The 18,993-nt window shown below is 50.2% G+C and overlaps 1 protein-coding gene across 1 annotated transcript in view; it reads right to left on the bottom strand.

Moving 5' to 3' along the window:
• Positions 1-286: 286 nt before the first annotated feature.
• The window catches only part of LOC104019961 (rho GTPase-activating protein 39), a 53,536-nt gene continuing 34,829 nt past the window's right edge, over positions 287-18,993 (bottom strand). Inside the window, exons 3-10 of the mRNA XM_087750309.1 lie at positions 17,168-18,476; positions 12,657-13,203; positions 11,253-11,342; positions 6,159-6,232; positions 4,446-4,645; positions 3,459-3,550; positions 2,720-2,889; positions 287-2,286 (exon numbers count right to left, since the gene is read on the bottom strand). Of these exons, the coding sequence (XP_087606435.1) occupies positions 2,092-2,286; positions 2,720-2,889; positions 3,459-3,550; positions 4,446-4,645; positions 6,159-6,232; positions 11,253-11,342; positions 12,657-13,203; positions 17,168-18,476 (2,677 nt within the window). The 3' untranslated portion in view covers positions 287-2,091. The remainder of the gene's footprint in view (positions 2,287-2,719; positions 2,890-3,458; positions 3,551-4,445; positions 4,646-6,158; positions 6,233-11,252; positions 11,343-12,656; positions 13,204-17,167; positions 18,477-18,993) is intronic.

The raw sequence follows: 18,993 nt of genomic DNA, 5'->3' as shown, positions 1-18,993 counted from the left end.
GCCCATAAGCATCTCTAATCCCTTTTTGACCCTGAAAAGCTCCACAAGATCCTGTGTAAAGAACTATTGCCCTTTATCTGTTTTAACCCGTTCTCTTCCAAGTTTCATTGTGTCCCGTAGTAGCTGCCTGAGAGTTAAGAACAACAGAACCAGCCCACAGCTTGGTTTCCAAGTGCTTACGTCATGCTGATTCCCAAATGTTATTCATGGACACTGACATCCACGCTGAAATCCGCAGCTCCAGGCAGGCATGATCATGCTTCAGAAATTCACAAAAAAGACAAGAGAAAACCACAGAGATTGTATTTATTATTATAACAGAGGAGAGGCTGCTTTACTGATTCATATTTACAAATCTGTTGGCGAAGAAAATAATATCCAGTGTCATTTATCAGCCTATTTTACAGCCCTGGCAAGAAGCATTCATTTGTAATAGCAGCAAATGCCTATGGTTTGATTGCCTGCTACAGCTAAGTGCAAGGAATAACATGGATCACCTACATGGTGGCTGGCTGCAGGCAAAGCTCGACACAGGCACATGCATCTGCAGCCCAAAGAGGGGGGCAGGCACCACAAGGCTGCTCCAGCCCACGGGGGGCAGGACATGGCACCCCGAGCCTGTTCAAGGATTCAAATTTCAGTACAATGTGGCAGAGCCGGTAACCCCCTGCCTGTCTACATTTCTGGGAAAGTAGCCCCACATCTGAAGTAGAAGTTTTCCAGCACTTCAGAAGGCCAAACTGAGCTGAACAGCTTCGAAGCGCTGGGATGGGATGGGTGTGTGAAGCAGATCCTGGCACATTTTGGGGGCATGTTTGACAGAGCTAATCCTGACATGGGAGCAAGATTTCCTGGACCCCAGAAGCATCTGGTACAAGGAGAGGAACCACAACCTTTGTTCAGCTGGGCACAAACTGAACGCCCGCTGTGAAGTTCATCCGAGCAAACGTGTGCCCGGGAAACCCCGTTCATGCACACCAAAAGATCCAAGCAGCCAGCAAGCTCACTCTCTGCACGTGGCACCTTATGCCCAAACTTTTGGTACAGATTCAGACATCAGCTTTAAACCTCACGCTGGCAGGGCTCAGCTCCCCACTGCAATCAGGAGAGGATGATCCAGGTCCCCACTTGAAAGGGAAGGAGAGGCACAGGGGGTGCCGGAGCCATGGAGGCTGCTCTGAGCATGGTCTCAGCTGCTTTTCAGGAAAGCTAGTGTCAGCTCACGCTGGGGTTACCCCTCCAGAGGATACGGCCCTCGTTAGGAGGATGCCAAAGACGTTGTTTATCTGTTTGTTGCCCTCCTCTCGTCCCCAGCCCCCATGGTGTGGGTGGGTGCTGGTTTAGCTCAGCACAGGGTTGGTCCCACATGCTGAGCACATGCTGCTGTGCAGCTCTGAAGCTACCTAAAGGAGAAGGTGAGGTGGATGCTGTGGGGATCCCACTGTGTGATGTCTGCCTATCCAGCCACCAGCAGCAGAGGCCCAAACACCTCCTCTCCTGGGCTGCAATGTGCTTCCACTGACCAGCGCAGTCCAAGGAACCCCTCTGCCTCAGCAAACCCCCTGCACCTTCACGTCCCTCTGCCAACATCATTGTGAGGTGTCAGAACAACCCTCACATCTCCAACCAACAGTCTGCAGAGGTGAACCAGGCTGGCTCCATAGCAGTGGAATTATCCCCAATGAGGCAGCATCTCCCCCAGGACCAGCTCATGCCACAACACAGGAGTGATGCAGCCAACTCTGCCTCCAGAAGGGAGACGGAGAGTCACTGCCCCAGGCGGCAGTTTCTCACAGATGTCACAGCCCTTTCAATCAGTCCCGCAGCTCCAAGGAGGAGGGCTACCTGCCTCTGACACACACTGGAAGGCCAGGAACCACTGAATCTGGCCTGGCATGTCCAAGGACTTCCTGGTGCTGAACAGCCTGAGCCTCCCAGGAGTGTCTAGTCCTTGTCCTTGAGGTCATATGCTGGGAGATACTCAGGGTGTGACAACAGCAAGGACAATGGAAGAAACCTAAGCGGAGGGGAGAAGACTTAGGGCACTCAGCGACTCCCCAGAGCAATGTCTTGGACCCCAGGGCCAGTGGCTCAAACCAGCCCTTTGATGAAGCTTGTGTCCAAGTGCACTATCAGCATGCGAAGAAAGGACATTTCTTTGCGCGTGTTCTCAAAGATAATGCGAGGGTCATCAGACTGGCAGCGCAGGCAGTTGGGGGCCATCACCATGGCCAGGTTATTCACATCCATCTTTGTTCTGCCCACATTTGACGGCTGAGCAAAGATCTGCAGGTAATAAGACAACATTCAGCTGGAGCAGTGGAAAAGGGCAAGAGACTCCAAACACACAGCCTAAGAAGAGGTAGAAGGACAGCAGAGATGTCTCCCTGAAGGACAATGCCCCAACAGCCACACATTCATAGGGGAAGACCACTATGCTCTGACATAGCTGACAGCGTGGGAGCCTCAGCAGACAGGGAACATCTAGCAGATCTCAACCTTTGGGACTGGCCCCATGCTCCACAAGATCAGGAACGCTGTTTATTGCTCCCATAAGGGACAAGGCCAGCAGACCCCCACCTCCATCAATTGCACCTCAAATACAGGTGAGAGGTCCTAAAACCCTGCCGATGGCCCACAACAGCTGTCCCACTAACTGTGCCCTGTGTTCCAGGCTCCCGGCCAGCAGCAGGGGCACAGGACTGCAGGGGCTGCCTACCTGCAGGAAGTGTATGAGGTAACACAGCACCAGTCTGTTGAGCTCCGGCAAAAGCTGCACCACGGCCACGGCAGCATTGGGGTTCTCATAGTTGCTGATACATTCTTTGTAGAACTGCTGGGGGATCACAGGCTCCTCCAGCTCCCGATACCACAGCTTGAGAAGAGAGGCTGGGGAGAAAGCAGGGTGCATGAGAACAGCTCTAGTTACCTCCCCACCACTTTCAGAGGCAAACTTGGCAGTGAGACTGAATGGCTCAGGAAATAGGGGCCAGAGAAGGGATTCTGCACTTGTGCTGTTTCACCTTATTCCAGTCTTGGCTCTGAAACCCTCAGGCAGCCAAACTGGACAGTTAGAGGGAAATGCTGGCTCTTATCTACCTGCTCCTCCAGGAAGCAGCTCTGGGGCTGCCTAAAGGAGAGGACAATGCGGCCCTGGAGTGAGAGTGCTGCTCCCAGCAGAGAACAACTCCCAGCCACTCTGCACGCTGCCCAGCTTGCACAGCCTCACTCCGTCGGAGCCAGCTGGAGACCAAGATTCCGCCACTGCCCCCAGTGTTTTACTACGGGCAGCATTTCTAAAGGCAGGGGAAAGGCACAGAATGAAAACCTGCTTGGTGAAGACAGCCTGCGTACATGTCCCCAGGCAGCAGCACACCTCCTGGGTTGCTCCTGTACCTTCCCCTCCGCACGCTACCACGGCTGAGGCTGCAGCACACATGCCTGCCACATTCCCGTACCTGGGATGTTGGGGTCACTGAGGCCACTTGGGATTCTCCACTGATCCACCTGCAACTTCAATGCGTTGACTTCATCTATGTCACCAGGTATCCTGCAAACAGAGACACAGCAAAGGTGCTTTAGAGAGCAAGCAGGGCAATGTGCCTGGTGTGACAGCTGGCCAGCAAACCATGGCTCTGAAGCTGCTTCCAGGGCCCCGGGGAGAAGGGAGCACACACCAGCAGCAGCTACAGAAGCAGTTCCTCAGAGAGAACGGGTTGCTCGTTTTTAGACACAGCTTTAAAGTGGGAGTAGAAGAAACATTTATCTCCTTCCCACTAGCTCAGACATCAACTATCGTTCTGTCCTCAGGAGTGATTATTTTCTGTAACTGGGCCTCTCTGCAGCATGTTCAGTCCAAAGATAAGAAACATCTCTGGCTAAATATACCAAGATATTAGAAACCCTTACAAGGTGAAGTTGAGTCTTTTGCTGGCTACCTTAAATCAAGTTTAGCTACTGAAAAACTAACACAAATCTTAAATAAAACAAACAAAAAACCCAACAAAAACCAAACCCAAACCAGAATACCCTATGTTCACCATACAGATTCTTTGTCTCTCTTGACTCCTCACGTCTTCTGCATCATCAAGGCTGATGTGCTGCATTTGATGAACTGCTCTGCCAGGAACCCAAGAGCTCGTCCCTTCCCCGTACTGGCCAACTACTACTGTTGAAGTTGATGAGAGTTCAATGCCTTGCCTGGGTACGTGCTGTCCTAAGTGGTTCAAGTCACATCTATGCTGTCCCCTCTGTGCTAATGCATGCAAATGCATTAGCATTTAGCATACTTTAAGAGGTGATTCCTGAACCTGGGAAAGGTCAGCGATCTGCAGTGGAGTGCTATTCTCAGGGAAGAGGAAGCACTTGGAGGTCAACCTTGATTTCTCGGCTTTGAGGACTGACACATCAGTGTTCAAAAGTAACACAGCGCCCCAAAAGCTCACCTGAAAATCCCCTCCGTCTGTTCTCCTCCCAGAGCCAGGACCTGCTGCGATAGCTGCGTCTGCACCCAGGGCAGCTTGTTACCCGGGTACATGTCCTGCTGCCGCAGCATGATTTCCTCCAGAGAGCTGCCGAAGAGCGATGGTGTCACGATGGCATTCCTGGCATGTGTTATCTCTTCCACTGTCGGTTTACGGAGGCCCTGAGGACAGAGAAGAGCTCAGTCCAGCTGTGGCACAGCCAGCCCACAGAGAAACAGCGACCTCGGGATGGTGGCAGTGAGTGGCCAGGATGGAGAGGGCTGCCGACACACGTGGACACCTCGCTGGCCTCTTGGCAGCACAGTTCTCACTCTGCAGCCTCCACCTCCTATAATCGCAGAGGGGTGTCAACTCATCAGGCCCAAGAGGAGCGGAGAAGCTGCTGCCTGTTGGCAGGAGACTGCTCTGGAGAGTTTAAGCTGGTTTTCCAGGGATTCTGTTGCCATGTTTTGCACATTGAGGGGACTGCTCCAGCTGTAGCTCTACCTGCTGGCACAGCAAAAGGAAGGATGGAGCCCAGCCCATCCCCGACTGGCAAGGTCAGCAGAGGGCACGCGTACACCGGCCTGGCACCCGGTGAGCGCTTGGCCATGGGACAGCTGAAAAACAGCCCTTTGGAGAAGGAAATTCCAGGTATGTTCAACTCCGGGGAAAGCTTTGCTCTCAGAGGCGCTAAAGCTCTCTGAATAAGTGGGCACGAGGATCTGTTGCTTCTGAAAGACACTGACACTTGAAAGGGGCTTTGAATCTCCCCTGGCAGAGATTCGGAGAAATGCAGAGCACTGTCATAGAGGCAGCAGGCTGCCCAGCACGGTGGCTGTTCCGCAGCGACCCCACGGCCGAGCAGGAGGCACGATGCGGGGGAAAGCTCCTGCCGACTTCTCAGAGGGCGGCAGCCACTGGGGCCGCAGTTGTGTACAATGCGTGTCCAGACGTTTCCTGTCCTGCCCCTGCAGGGATGCCGGGAGCCTTCACCCCTCCCGAGGTATTTCAGCTATTTACTCGCTGTACACGGAGTCCAGATGGCAGGAAGGCCCCAGAGGGATTTGCAGAAATAAAAGACAACCGGATCTGGCTCAGAGACCTAGGACGGACAGGCTGGGACTGCCTGCCAACTTTCACAGCCCCGCGCAGAACTGTGCGGAGGAAAGGGAGGAGGGGGATTTCCAGATAACGCAGAGCACAGAGGCTCCCCTCCACGCCAGCCGTCTCTGCTGCATGATTTTTTGAACTAAGAATGAACAACTCTGCAGTAAACCAGCTGCAAGACCTGGCCCATGCAAGCTCTCAGTGGCAAAGGGAGACTCTTCCCTCACCTGAAGAAACCAAACGATGGGCATTCTCTGCACAGACAGCTCTTCTTACCCTGGAGACAGGTAAACATCAGGTTTGTCCTCCACATCCCTAAGGCCAGCAAGAGCCCAGCCGTGCAGCTGCCAGCATGGCAGGCACCGCTGCCTGCCAGGAGGATGGCGGGATCTGGGCAGCAGCCTTCTCCCATGCGTTCATGGGGAGACGAGCCCTGAGCAAGCCTCCCCTGCTCACTCTATCTCCATTTCCCATCGCTGAATCAGCGGTGACCTGTGAGAGTCACAGGACCGACTGCTCTGGGACCTGGGAAGCAGAGTGCCATGCAGGCAGCCTACGGGCCCTGGAGCCAGGGCAGCCACTCACCTTTTTGCCTCCGGTGACGGCTACTTTCTGGAGTTTCCGGTAGCAGTATTTGGCATAGGTGCTGATGGGCAGACCTGGCGGGAAGGAGAAACAAGCGGTCAGCCCGCAGCGCCATGCACCCACCACACCAGAGCCCTTCAGAGAGCAACAGCGCAGCAGTTCACACCGGCACAAACAGCCACCCCCCTTTTGCACAGCCTGTTGTGCAGGCAGGGCAGAGAGACTGCCAAAACCTCACACCGAGCGCCCTAAAGCCTCCCGGTCCTGCAGCCCTGTGGCAGGCAGCATCAGTGCAAGTCGGTGCGTGGGCTTGGAGGGATTCATCTTCTGAGTCAAGGCTCATAGCTCCGCACCTCCCACCCCTGCTCCTGCAGATCTCCACCTCTTGCGCAGGCAGCCTGACCCTGACCTGACTCAACACAAGGTGCCCGTTCAGCACTCACAGCCCGGGCACGCGTGCGAGCGTGAGTCCTCACTCCTGGCTGCACAGCTGGAGTTATGTGGCTCTCAGACACAGGGCTGGGTATTTACGTATTGCCAGATCTCAGCCAAAGAGCATGCAGAGCCAGCCTCCTGCCAGGAAAGATTTCAAAAAGTGTTTTAAACAAATTGTTTATGATTCAAGAACTGCAGTCCTGGGCTAGTGAGAGGCAGCAGCAGAGAAAGGCATGCGGGGCTGGAGAGTCAGCACCAGCACCAAGAGCGAGCTCAGGATGCAAGGAGAGGCGTGGGAAGGTGGCAGGGTCTCTCTCATCTTCCCAAAGCCCTGCAGAAGGCTTCCTCACTCTCCCGCCTGCAGCCTCCTCCAACTCAACCTTGTACCATGAGGCTGGGGCATGCTCTGTGATACAAGGAAAATTGGACACACTGGAGCTTGGGAGCTTCACCACAAAAGCTGCAGCCCTCCCCAAGAACGGCTGCTCCGGTTGCGCTTGGTTCAGCGAACTCTGAGGGTGAGCGGAGCCAGGATTCACAGAGCTAATCCCCGCGTGACACCAAGAGAAATGTTTGCACTGACAGAGCACTGATTGCTGGGAGAGTTTTTTCCAAAACCGTTGGCCTTTTGTTCTTTTCTGAGTCAAACTCAAATTGCTTGCTGAAAGCAGTGAATAGATCTGCCCTATTTGATTCCCTGCCAGGCTCGAAGCTTGCAGCAGAGTTCAAAATACTTGTGGCTTTTAAAATCTACATTCTGGTCAGATGCTGTGTATTTCAGATCAGCCTTTCACACACCCTATGGCTTAGGTAAGCTGGTCAGGAGCCTGGAGTTCCTCAAATCCTCTGGATACAGAGGGAGGACAAGCTCTTCCCAAGCAGAACAACAATTCAAAATGGTGAGAGATGTGCTTTCCCCCGTTCTCCTCTCAGCCAGCAGACAAACCACAGTCCCTGGCTCCCCACAACAAAACAAGCACCCCCTGCCTCAATCAATCTGCTTGACTGTCACAGCTGGAGCGGAGCCTCTCTGTAATGCTGGAGCAATGCCAAAGGAGGTACAACAGCATCCCCCTCTCCTGCAGGCAAAGGGATGGAAAGTCAGTTTTAAGAATTTCTCTCTCTTGGGAATATCTAAAGCAAAATATTCCCCATATGCAAAAATCCTGCTGATCCCAGGCACGATTCATACTGGAAATGTCTAAGGATTAAAGAAAACAAAGCCAATGAGCTGCTTTGTGATGCTTCGCTATTTCAGGTTACAGCTTCTGTTGTTAAAATGTGCAAACACACCCTGATGCAAAGTGTCATCCGCTTCTCGAAGAAGGGAATGGGAAAAAGACTGGACCGTGTCTCTGCATCACAACAATTACACGGGAGGCAGCACATTCAAAACTAATAATAGGAAATGTTTTTTCACACTGTAATTAGACCATGAAACCCATAATCACCCTAAGAGTTTAACAAGGTTTGCAGAGGAACTGGTTGCCTTGAAGAGCTTGCATGGCTGATGCGGGGGCAGCAGCCGGACATGTTTGCTTGAAGCCTGTTTCGTACTTTTCCAGAAAGCTCCCCGATCCTGGGAAAAGCGTAAAACCTACACCCTGCACTTTCTGCAGTGAGGTGTCCTGTTCCCAATGATGACGAAGCTGCAACCTCTGACCCAAAGGGGACTGTCAGGGCGATGCGTGGAACCCACTGAATTTCAAGCAAATAAACCAGAAACTAAACTTGCCCTGCACACAAGGGGCTGGACCCATTACTGCCCACAGACCTGAATCGCCAAAAAAGCAGAGCGCACCCTGAGGAACGGGGTGACCGATGCTCTGCCACAGCAGGCACAGAATGAATGACTCCCGCAGGGGCTCACACCTTAAACGTGCAGTGTGCAGCCTCCCTGCTACATAGCAGAAGTCATCCGCCCCGATGCAAGCGCTCCTGGCTCCCAGGGCACATGCAGAGTGAGACGGGCAAAGGAGATGTGGAGAGGCTGGGAGTGAGCTGGAGAGGGAAACGCAAGGCAGTGGAGCAGAATTTAGCTTTAGCCTCCACTCTTCCGACCTGACTTGACCATCTGGCTGCTTTTAAAATGCTCAGCTAGAGACTGACTCCTGGCATTTCACTCAGCACGTGCTCAGTTCTCCTAACAAGCAGACCACGTACTCCCCTCTGCTCCCCAGCTCACACCCGGGCAGCTTTGCCTGCATGGGCTGGAAAGGGCTAATACTGAAGGCAATTCCACTTCCCTGAGCACATCATGAATCTGAAATCCAAGTTGATCTGTTATTTCCTGTGGTACCACAGTAGCCCCAGGAGCTTGGGAACAGAAGACTACTAACAACCCACACAGTGAAAAATAGTTTGCAAAGGAAAATATTTTTCCATGTGCTGGCCTAGAAATACATGCAAGGAGCTTCTTGAAGAACCTCTCCTTTTATAACAAGTTAAAATCCAAGCAGGGCACACACAGGAGCGTACCTTCTGGAACAGACTTGAATGCTCTCCTGCCAAAAAATGTCTTAAAAAATGCAGCCAACAATGTGGATTCAGAACACAGCCATGGGACACATATTTTAGCACAGTAGAAGCTGTTGTCTTGGTATTTCTCCGATCTACTGCAGCTTCTCACAGACCTCAGCCTGGCACAGTCAGAGCAGGCTCTCAGACCGAGGCCCCCTCTCGCCATGCACAGGGGTAGGTGCCTCCTGAACCGCTCAGCTGGGCTTTGCGCCGGCACTGCTCTCCTGGTTTTGATCTGCCCAGGGACCTCCATTTTATGGCAGTGTTTTAGCCCCTCTTCCTCACACCACCAGTGCATCCTTCTGCATTCCAGCAATGCGCCTCCGTCACCATTCCCTACGTGGGAAACGCCATGCTTCGTCAGCCCAAAGGGCCGTACGAGTCAGCAGCCTGCATCTGCCACCAGGAGGATAAGAAACAGATACAGGATGTCTGAAAAATGAGTATTCCCCTGCGAAAATCTCCCGGCTAATGGCAGGTGGGAGATACCCTGAGGCAGCGTTGCACCTGGACCATTAACCATCAGCTGACAGACCTCCCTTCTTTGAATTTGTCCCATTTCTTCCTAAACCTGTTCATGCTCCTAACCTGCACAACACCCTGCTTTGCCGACTCTTAATGATTTACTCTTGTGCTTTAGGAGAGGGTGCTCTTAAGCCTCCTGCCCAACAACAAAACCAGGCAGTTTACAATTCTGCTACAACAAACGATGGGAAATTTTCTTTCTCTCGCTTTCCCCAGCACCTGCAGTGCTTCATTCTGGAAACTTTATAAAGCTATCCTGACATGCCTTTTTCATAACATTTCACATATATGTGTGTATCTATATATAAATATATATATATATAAATATATTTTTTATTTTAAATTTATTTTTAATTTTTAGGTAAAAACTACCTCTACCTTCCTAAGCACAACTCCAGCACACGCAACACAGACAAGCAATTGCACAGAGCAGCCTGCTCAGCCCACAGACAGAGCACGCCCTGCACAGAGCAATCTCCGGGGAGTTGTCCAATAAAGATATCAAAGTCCCTCTGAGCACAAGCAAAATGACTTTTTGAAGGCTCAGAATGGGCTGAACTGTCCTGGGCCTGAATAGGAAAGGAAAAAGACATATCCCGACCAGAAACATAACCCCTCTGTGTAATTTCAGGTCTCTGCTCTGAATCCCACTGGAGACGGAGAAGTGATAGATGCTCTTACTGCAGGGGCTGCGACCAAGGGGCCTCCTCAGCCACTTCCCAGACTTGCAGCTGCCTTGGGGGAGCAGTGACACAGGGAAGCCGCTGCAGGAGAGAGCGTCTGTGGTGTTCGCGTTTCACATGCCTGCCTCCTGGCGTCAGGTAGGGCTCAGCAATGCAGGAAGGTGGACTCCAGCTCTCCCAGATTAAAAAGGCCAAGGCCACATGATGTAAAGTGCTGCCTGATATGAATTCACAGGGTTGGCTCAAGTTTCTTGAAAGCAATATAGAAAAAAAGAATAGAATGGACTTTGTCTAGCAAGACTTTAGCCAGATAAAGTAGTATCCTGCAGCCAGCAGTTAAAACCTGAGGCTGGAGGACTACGTAAGCTCTTGTTCACTTGGCAGAGAGGCTATTGCAAGCCCTGGACTGCAGAGTCCAGGAAGTGTGGACAATGGGAAGCCAATGGTGGAGAGAAAAAGGCAGTGTTCTTTGCCAGGTATCGGTGTCCTCTCTGAAGGTCCTCAGGTTGGGTGGTGGTTTAAAAAATCCATTACTACAATTGAGACAGGGTCTTTTTAACACACTGGCTCTTACAGCTTTTAGCACTGGAATGTGGCATAGGAAACTCCGTGGCATATGCAGACCAGTTGAATTACAGCCCCAGGTCTGCATCCAAATTAAAATCCCTTTTCTCACACACCTGTGAGTGAAAGGGGTTCCCCCCTGCTGCCACACTGCTACCTGTCCCATATGCTGCCCAGCTGCCCCCCACACTGCTGATCCATGCTCTGGTCAAATCTCTCACACTGGCCACCTGCAGTAAAGTTTCCCAAATCTAAGTCTATGCGCTTAAAGAAATGGTCTGATTTTCAGTGCAGCTCAGCATCCCCGCCTGTCTGAGGTCAGTGCAGTCCTCCCTCTCAGCTCCCTGCATACTGTGCCTCCCTTTACCTTCATCCTCAGTGTTTTGTTTCCTCTTTTTCCTGGATTTTGAGTTCTTCTTGTTTTTCAGATCCACAAGCTCCTTGATGCGCTGGGCAACTGAAAATTCAAAAGAGGCTCTGGATTAATAATGTGGAATGATAAAATACCAAAGCCCAGAACTGCCAGCCTAACTCCAGCATGAGGAGGTCTGCTCAGGGAAAGGTCCTGTACCACAGTCAGCTCCAAACACATCTGAGTGAGGGGCTCAGAACACCACTCAACTTCTCCATACAGCCAAACAATTGAGAAGGGGCTCCAGGCAGCAAGCTTATACCTAAATAAACGTACTGCCTAAATAGCAGCAGAAGGAACAACCCACTCAAATAGTTCAGCTTACTTCTCCTTGCTGCCTGGACCCTGGTGCTGGCAGGGTGATTTTTTACTCCGGGCCAAGCGTAGCTGGAGGGAATGGTTTTGGGGAGAAGTGACAATGGCCTGGGATCCTCATGAAAACTCAAACCAGTGCTGTGCGTGAAGGAACCCCACGTTAAGGCTACAAGCATGAAACCAGAAGGCAAAGGTTGGCATTGCACTGCTGCTGCCCCTAGGACCCACCTCCACTGCCGCACTCACTCACAGGGGCAGAGAGGGGCTGGGGCAGAACTTCCACACCTGCCCTGGAGATCTGTGGGGGCTTTAACCTGCGTCTGAAGCCCCAAGTGGAAATAGATGCTCTGGTTTCTCACCTGAGACTGCACAAGACACAGCAAGCACTGCTGAAATAGTGACAAATCAGCCAATAAATACTCTACAGGCTGGCACTTGGCTTTTTTTTTTTTTTTTTTTTTTTTGTACAGGATGCTATAGCAATTTAAAATTGGGGTAATAACTGAATATATGCTGGGCTGGTCCCCAAGGCTTCTGAAAGACAGATAAATCGCATCTATTCACAACAAAAGACAGCATCCTTCAGGATCCCCGCCTATTTGCCAAGATGAGGCCTGTTTGTGATGTTTGCAATGGCTCCCTTAAAAAAATTTTGTATTAAGATTCATCTGGGTTTTTTTGCCTGCTTTAAGGAACTTTGAAGTAAATCATGTCTTCAGAGAACCCAGAGAAACTCTGCCCTTGGCGGGTCCAAATCAGCTCTTTTCAGTGCTGATCTTGCCATGCTGATCGGTGAGATAAGCACAGTCTAGGGCTGGCATTTCTTTGCCAGACACAAGTGAGAATTGCAGGGAGATGAGCCGGTGGCAGCTTCATCTCGCCAAGGAAGGATGAACTCGCCCAGCACATGGTGCTCTCACTGATGGAACCCACAGCACTGGCTGGTGACCACCTGTTCTTTTTAAAAAACAGACAGCCCTGAATAAGTGGCACAACCCACCAGAATGCTGCTGGGGGCAGAGTGGGTGTGCTTGAGGCACTTACTGTTTTCATCACTGTCAAGGTGGCGATAAATGTAACCTTCCAGATATGACTGAAATTTGGGTGATGGGGAGAAAAAGGCCAGACTGATGGCCATCAGTTCCCAGCCCCATGCCAGACTTCGGTAGCACGTATTATCTGTTGTCTGCCGGATCAGTTGTATGTAGAGCTCATCCCGTAAACCTTGCATGCTCCAGCACTTGGTGACTGTGACCAACGCCACGTGATTCCGGTCCATGCGAGTCTGACGATCTCCCATGTAGCTCTGCACCAGTTTGAACATCTCACATGCCTCTTTTTTGATGGTGCGGTTGCTAGTGATAAGCATTGGCTTTTTGATAGAGCCACCGTTCCAGGACAGCATGTTGGAGATGGAGATCCTTCGGCGGAAGATGCCCTGTGTGTGCATGTTCAGGTTTTTAGAAGCCCAGTCTGCCATGCTGCTCTGAGAGATGGGCTTCCGTAGAGTATTGTAAGGGAAATGATACCCTACAGAGCTGCCAGACTGGCCGTTGCTCTCCTGCTTGGTGTCCAACTCTATTGTCCCAGGCTGCAATGGAGAACAGATGTGTTAAATGCAGCTCAGATGACTCCTTACCCTGCTAGAAAAATTATGAACAGTGAGTCATGAAGCTACCAGCAACTGCAAAGTAGCGAATCTGTCCAAATCATGATTTTGTGCAGAATCGGTGGCTGACATCTGTCATTCTGCAAGAGCCTGGCTGGCAGAGCTGCACACTGATGCTGTCCCCAAGAGAAGCGCTGGGACATGGAGTAACAGGGCTGATTGTCCAAATTGTCCCAGAGCTCCAGGGAACAGCCCAAGCAGGAGCTGGGCTGACTCCCAGAACAGCAGTACAGCTCTGTGGCACCAAGCACCCACCAAGGAGCCAAGTTTCTCCCCAGTCCTCACCTCTCAGTTCCTGTGGAGCCACAGGATCCCAAGAGGTGGGTGGGGAACACCAGGAGGTGGCAGAGACTAGACAGCCACAGCACTATTTGTAATGTTTCCTTCTCACCTTTACCCTTTGTGGCCCCTACAATCCCATAGCTGGTTCCTGCCTTTACTATTTTTCCAAGTTCCAGAAAAACAAACCAAACCAACCAACCACAAAACGAAATCAACATGGCTGGTGACCACCAGGAGCTGCCAAGCTTTGGGCAGCCTGTGCCTGGACAGCCTCTGCATTGAGGCATTCAAAACATGTATCTCAATTCCACCACGACCCTCCTGATGGAAATACTGGCCAGACACACAAACGAGACAGGAGAAGCTAAGACAAGAACAGCAGAGCACAGGCACAGCCATTTTGATGGCAAGGCTGTCACGCAGGTAGGATAAATCGTGTTTGAGTTGGTGAAGTGAAGGAGACCAGATATCTGCGTCAGTCAACTTCCACCACCAATGGAGCTGGCTCTCACCATACCCTACAGACACACCACGACCTCCTGCTGAACAGGCCCTGGTCCTCAGCATCTGTGGGGAAGATACAGGCTGTGGCTACAGATCCAGCGCTTCTGACAGTACCGCTGCACAGGACTCGGGGACATCTCTATAATGGGCTCCCTACCATGTTTTCCTATCCAAGACAGGCATAACCTTCCCCAAATTAAATCCGAATTGTTCACAAGTACTGGGTTGTTTTTTCTTCTCAGAGAACTAGGGACAGCTGCTCCCAACCTGCAGTCTGCAGTGATCGAACTCATTTGCTCCAGGGACAAGTTCACTGATCACAAGTTTACAGAGATAAGCAGCACAGACAAAGACCTTCCTGCCTCCCAGACTTTGTATGCAGTTTTTACAGGCAGCCCTTGTCCATCCTTCTTCCCCAGCAATTGCTACAGATAACTACATAATTAGAGCTTTGCTAGTACTGATCCCAAGAAAATGATGTATAATAACTACTTGTGAGAATAAGACACTTATTTTGCCCATCCAGAACTCTCTGTTCTGGATGGAAGTGGCAGCCTGGAACACATATTGAACTCAAACACCCAACAAGTTGTTTTAGGAAACAGACTTTTTTGTTAGAATTGAAATTCCCACATACAGCAACTAAGAGCTAAACAGCCCACACTTCGCTCTGCGTTCTCCAAGATCTCCAGCAAGTAGGAAAAAGCCAAACATGATAATCTTGAGGGTTTTGGTTTTTAAAGGAAGACAAAGAAACAAAAATCCTGTAAATTTTGTTTTTGCAGTGGAAAAAGTGAAATAAAATATGCATTTTCCTTCTTTGCAGATCACCTTTAACTTGTGTGCCACAGTCTATTCCGGTCCTGGCCTACAGTCAACCCCAAAGTACACGTTAGCTCTTAAACGCTTAGAGCAAGTCAGTGTTTTCTTCTTAGTAAGGAGGAACTGCTGAACTCACAACAGAGGCTTGTGCGGTCCAACCCTTTCCTATCTTACAGCAAACATGTACCTACACGCGGATGTCGGGATCAGCACACATCACATTCTACCTCTTATTGCCAGCCTGGGACACAATCATTTCTCCCGCTTTTCTACTTCGTTTTGTGTTTTTATCCCTTGAGTTGCCCATCTACCTCTTCACTCTCTCTGAATTCACTTAACACCCTGCCTAAAAAAACCCTGCCTGCAGTTCTCTCCCATCTCCATCCTCAGTTGCTTTCAATCCACCTCCCCTGCCCGGGGTTGGTTTCCATCCTACCACCCCAATTGCTCCTTCAGCATGTTACTTCTGAGGATCCACCTCCTCATACCCTCTAAAGGTTCAACAGGCCTTTGGTTCTCTCCTCTTCTCTCTCTAGAGTTTATCTCTTAAATCTTGTTCACACAACTACCCAGCTATTATCTTTGTGCTGACAGTATGCATCCACCTCTGCTCAGCCTGTCCTAGAATGCACCCAGGCCCACCCTCCTCAGATAATGAATTTCGTCGTCTCCCGATTCTCCTCTCCATCACGCAGGCCCAGCACAGGACATCACTGGTGACTCAAGCCATACACTGCCATTTTCAGGTGAGGCAGAGATTTTGCAGCCATATTCTCTGCCACCTCCTCCCCTCTTTACTTGGACTCTTACATCTCAGAGTATTCCTGTAAATAGAGTATTTATTTATTGACTCATTGCCTTTACCACAACATCCATCTCCTTACATCTTCCACTGTATTCTCCTTCTCCATCCTACCACGTGAATTATTTTTCTTCGTTTTCAAGGCTATGCACAGCCTATCCCCAACCCACCATCTCTTGTGCATAATCAAGACATCAAGTCTCAGCTCTCCCTGTCGATGCAATGAGGTGCAACACATCCTGAAGACCAGATAGCAGTCTTCCAACAAATCTAAAGAGGCTGTGAAATGAAATTGCTGAACTATTAACTGTAACATGTGAGTCGTGTAAACTCAAACTGGCCCTGTGCCTGAAAAATGGAAAACATGGGAACATGACATCAGTTTTAAAAAGGGTTTCAGGTGAAAGCATGGCACTATCGATGAGAAATTACAATAAAGAGAAGAACACACACACATAAATCTGATAGAGCTGGGAGGTATCAGCCTGGCTTTTAGAGAAAAGTTACACCTCACAAGACTACTGGAGCAATCTGAAATGGTCAAGGAGCTTTGCCAAGTTTCTTCATGAAAGGTCATGGACTAGTAAACAGGAGAAAAGACAGAACAGAGGGTTAAAATAAATAGTCACTTTTCAGGCTGGAGGATTGTTATCAGCTGTGCCTCGCAGAAGAGATGCAGAGACTCAGGCTGTTCAGCTGGAGTGAAATAATTGGAAGAGTAAGCAAAGAGAAAAAGGACAAAATGTTCACAGGACATGAAATTACCTATGTAGAAGCTAAATCTGAACTAAAACCATGAAGCAGGAGGTCCCTTCAAATCCAAATAGGAGAAAAGATGGCAAACTAAATTCTGCACAAGTGCTGTGTTATAGCGAAAAGCTACTCCAGTTGTGCAGGCACACTAACGGGCTTTAAAACAGCTATTTCCAACAAGAAGATGCTACAGTCACTGTCACCAGTTTTCTGAATATTTCCATTCAATGCGCAGGAACGATCAGAAGGGAGAACAGAATACGAGGAACTATTAGAAAAAGAAGAGAGAGAAAAAAAAGAGAAAACGCTGCCACGTGGCCATACAAATCCTGACGCCTGCGTCCCGTATCCCACCAATTCTGGCCATCCCAGCGCAGAAAGGACATGTGAGGGCAAGGGCTACCAAAGAAGACGTTAGCGCCAGTAAAATGATCAGGCAGTAGATTCACCCAAATAACACAGCAGAGCTACCCACAGCACTGAGGGGTTGCTGGACATGAGCCCCTCCACAATTCCCCCTCCTCTCACGCCACTGGCATGAAATGGGGTCGTCACCTGCAAAGCTGTGAAGCTTTGTGACCTGTTTGCTATTCTGCAGGCACAGACATGTTCTGCCTGCAGCACATCCACTAAACCCACCCAGGAGCAGACCAGGTACTTGGCTCTGCACCACGACAGTCCAGCAAAGGCATGCGATTTAACCTGGTGTAGATGGAGAGGTACCTGGGAGGAGCGGTGTGTAGCATCTGATGAAGCCAAACTTGTCTGGCTGGTCACATTCTTTTCTAAAGAATCTATTTTCTCAAAAGTCCTCTTCTGCCTCACTGTGTCCTGTGGAGCAGCCACATCGTTGGGAAAGCTGCCCCTGCTCTCCAGGCTCTGTCTATACAGAGACCTAGTACTAGCTGAGACATCGTCCCTTGAGCTCCGGCTGATGCATTTTTTCAAGTGGTCGGACTGAAATCTGACTTTGCTGCTCTCTGCCGGGATGCCACTCTCCAGACTTTCAGCATCGAGGCTGGCTTTGCTTCCCCTGCAAGCTGCTGACCTGCCCACCACAGCACGCATCTCAGCAATCAGCTTATCATTCAAAGCTGTGAGCTCGCTGCTACTGCCCACAGAGCCAGGTCTTCCTTGACCTGTCCCTTGCCTCCTTCCTTTCCTTTTTCTCAAGCTTGGAGAAGGACCAGTCGAATAACCAGAATCCTGATGGCTTATACCCATTGGGTACTCTTGAGTTTGCAGGCTGTTCTGCCGACTGTGGTGGGCTTCCATGTTCTTGAGGACGCTGGCTTCCAAGATCCTCCAAGACTGCTTGAAGCTGTCCTTTGAAGTAAGCTGACCAGGCAGTTTAGTAGAGGCATCTGCTGTTGCAGCAGAAGAGTGGGAAAGTTTGGAAGACTGGTCAATGTTGACCATGTGTTTTATATATTCTCTGCCAGCTGGGCTGTATTCAGTGGAAGAAGGATTTCTTGCATGCTTCTTTGCAGCTTGCTGCTGTTGCATACCTGGATGCTGTAATAATTTGGTTGGTTGCAGCTGCTTTTTTAAGCTATTGCTTGGCGACCTTGGTGGAGACATCCCACTCATACTGACGCTTTCAGTGTCCATATCTACTGGTGGCTCATCATAAATCGGAGACTCTAAAGATGGCTCATCATATATAGGTGCAGGGGAAGCATACTTGGGGGATGCAGGCTGGGGGGTTCCTGTCTGGCTCCTTGAAGGTGTTTGAGAAGTTGGACCATTCATCAGCACTAGGCAAAACCCACCGTTCTCCATCTTTTTGATCTGCATAGACTGCTTTGTTTCTCCTGCAGGCATTTGCTTTGTGGCGCCAGGGCTCTGGGACACGGATTGAGGCTGAGCATATGTGGCTGGTTTTGGAAGAGATTTTTGGCTGTTAGCCTCTGGAACACTCTGCAGCTGAAGCGAACTGTTTGAAGAGCTCTGTATCTGCCTCAAGCTGTTCACTTTGACCAACATCGCTGCTTTTGTGCCTGGCAGAGGCTGCCAGTGGGTAGGAGTCTCCCTAAAGGAAGAAAGATACAAATACAGGGAATTATTTAAGAATTATATTAACTGAAGTGTCCTCTACTTCTACCCAAATACCAGATTGTTAGTCTCAAAGTGCCTGGAGATTCCCCAGCCAGTTATATCAGTTCCTCATTGTTTTTTCTTGGAGATCCCCCTTCCCAAAACAGAAAGACGTTGTTGTTATGCACATGACAAATTCCTGAGTCACGAACAGCAGACGAGATGCAACAAGTTCATCATACTATAACATGTCTGGTATCAGCAGCACCGAGATAGGAGACGACCTATACTTCCCAAGGCTCATTAGCTAGCACGGCACCCAGAACGACCAGCTGAAGACCAGTAGGCTATTCTGGACCACTCAAGCAGTGAGTTGGAAAATAATCCCAAGTGTCTACCTTTGGATTGTCAAACTATGATGACATTCCTGCCAGACCACATTACTTTTTTGATCTAAGTTTCCAAATGCATGTTTATTTTGCAGAAAAACCTATGAGGTGTATGGGAGGTGT

The sequence above is a fragment of the Nipponia nippon genome, unplaced genomic scaffold (assembly GCF_047370975.1).
Source record: "Nipponia nippon isolate SJK-2023a ecotype South Korea unplaced genomic scaffold, ASM4737097v1 scaffold_13, whole genome shotgun sequence".
In the NCBI taxonomy this organism is placed as follows: Eukaryota; Metazoa; Chordata; class Aves; order Pelecaniformes; family Threskiornithidae; genus Nipponia; species Nipponia nippon.
The sequence above is the reverse complement of the archived record's forward strand: the minus strand, read 5'-3'. Positions and strand labels throughout refer to the sequence as shown.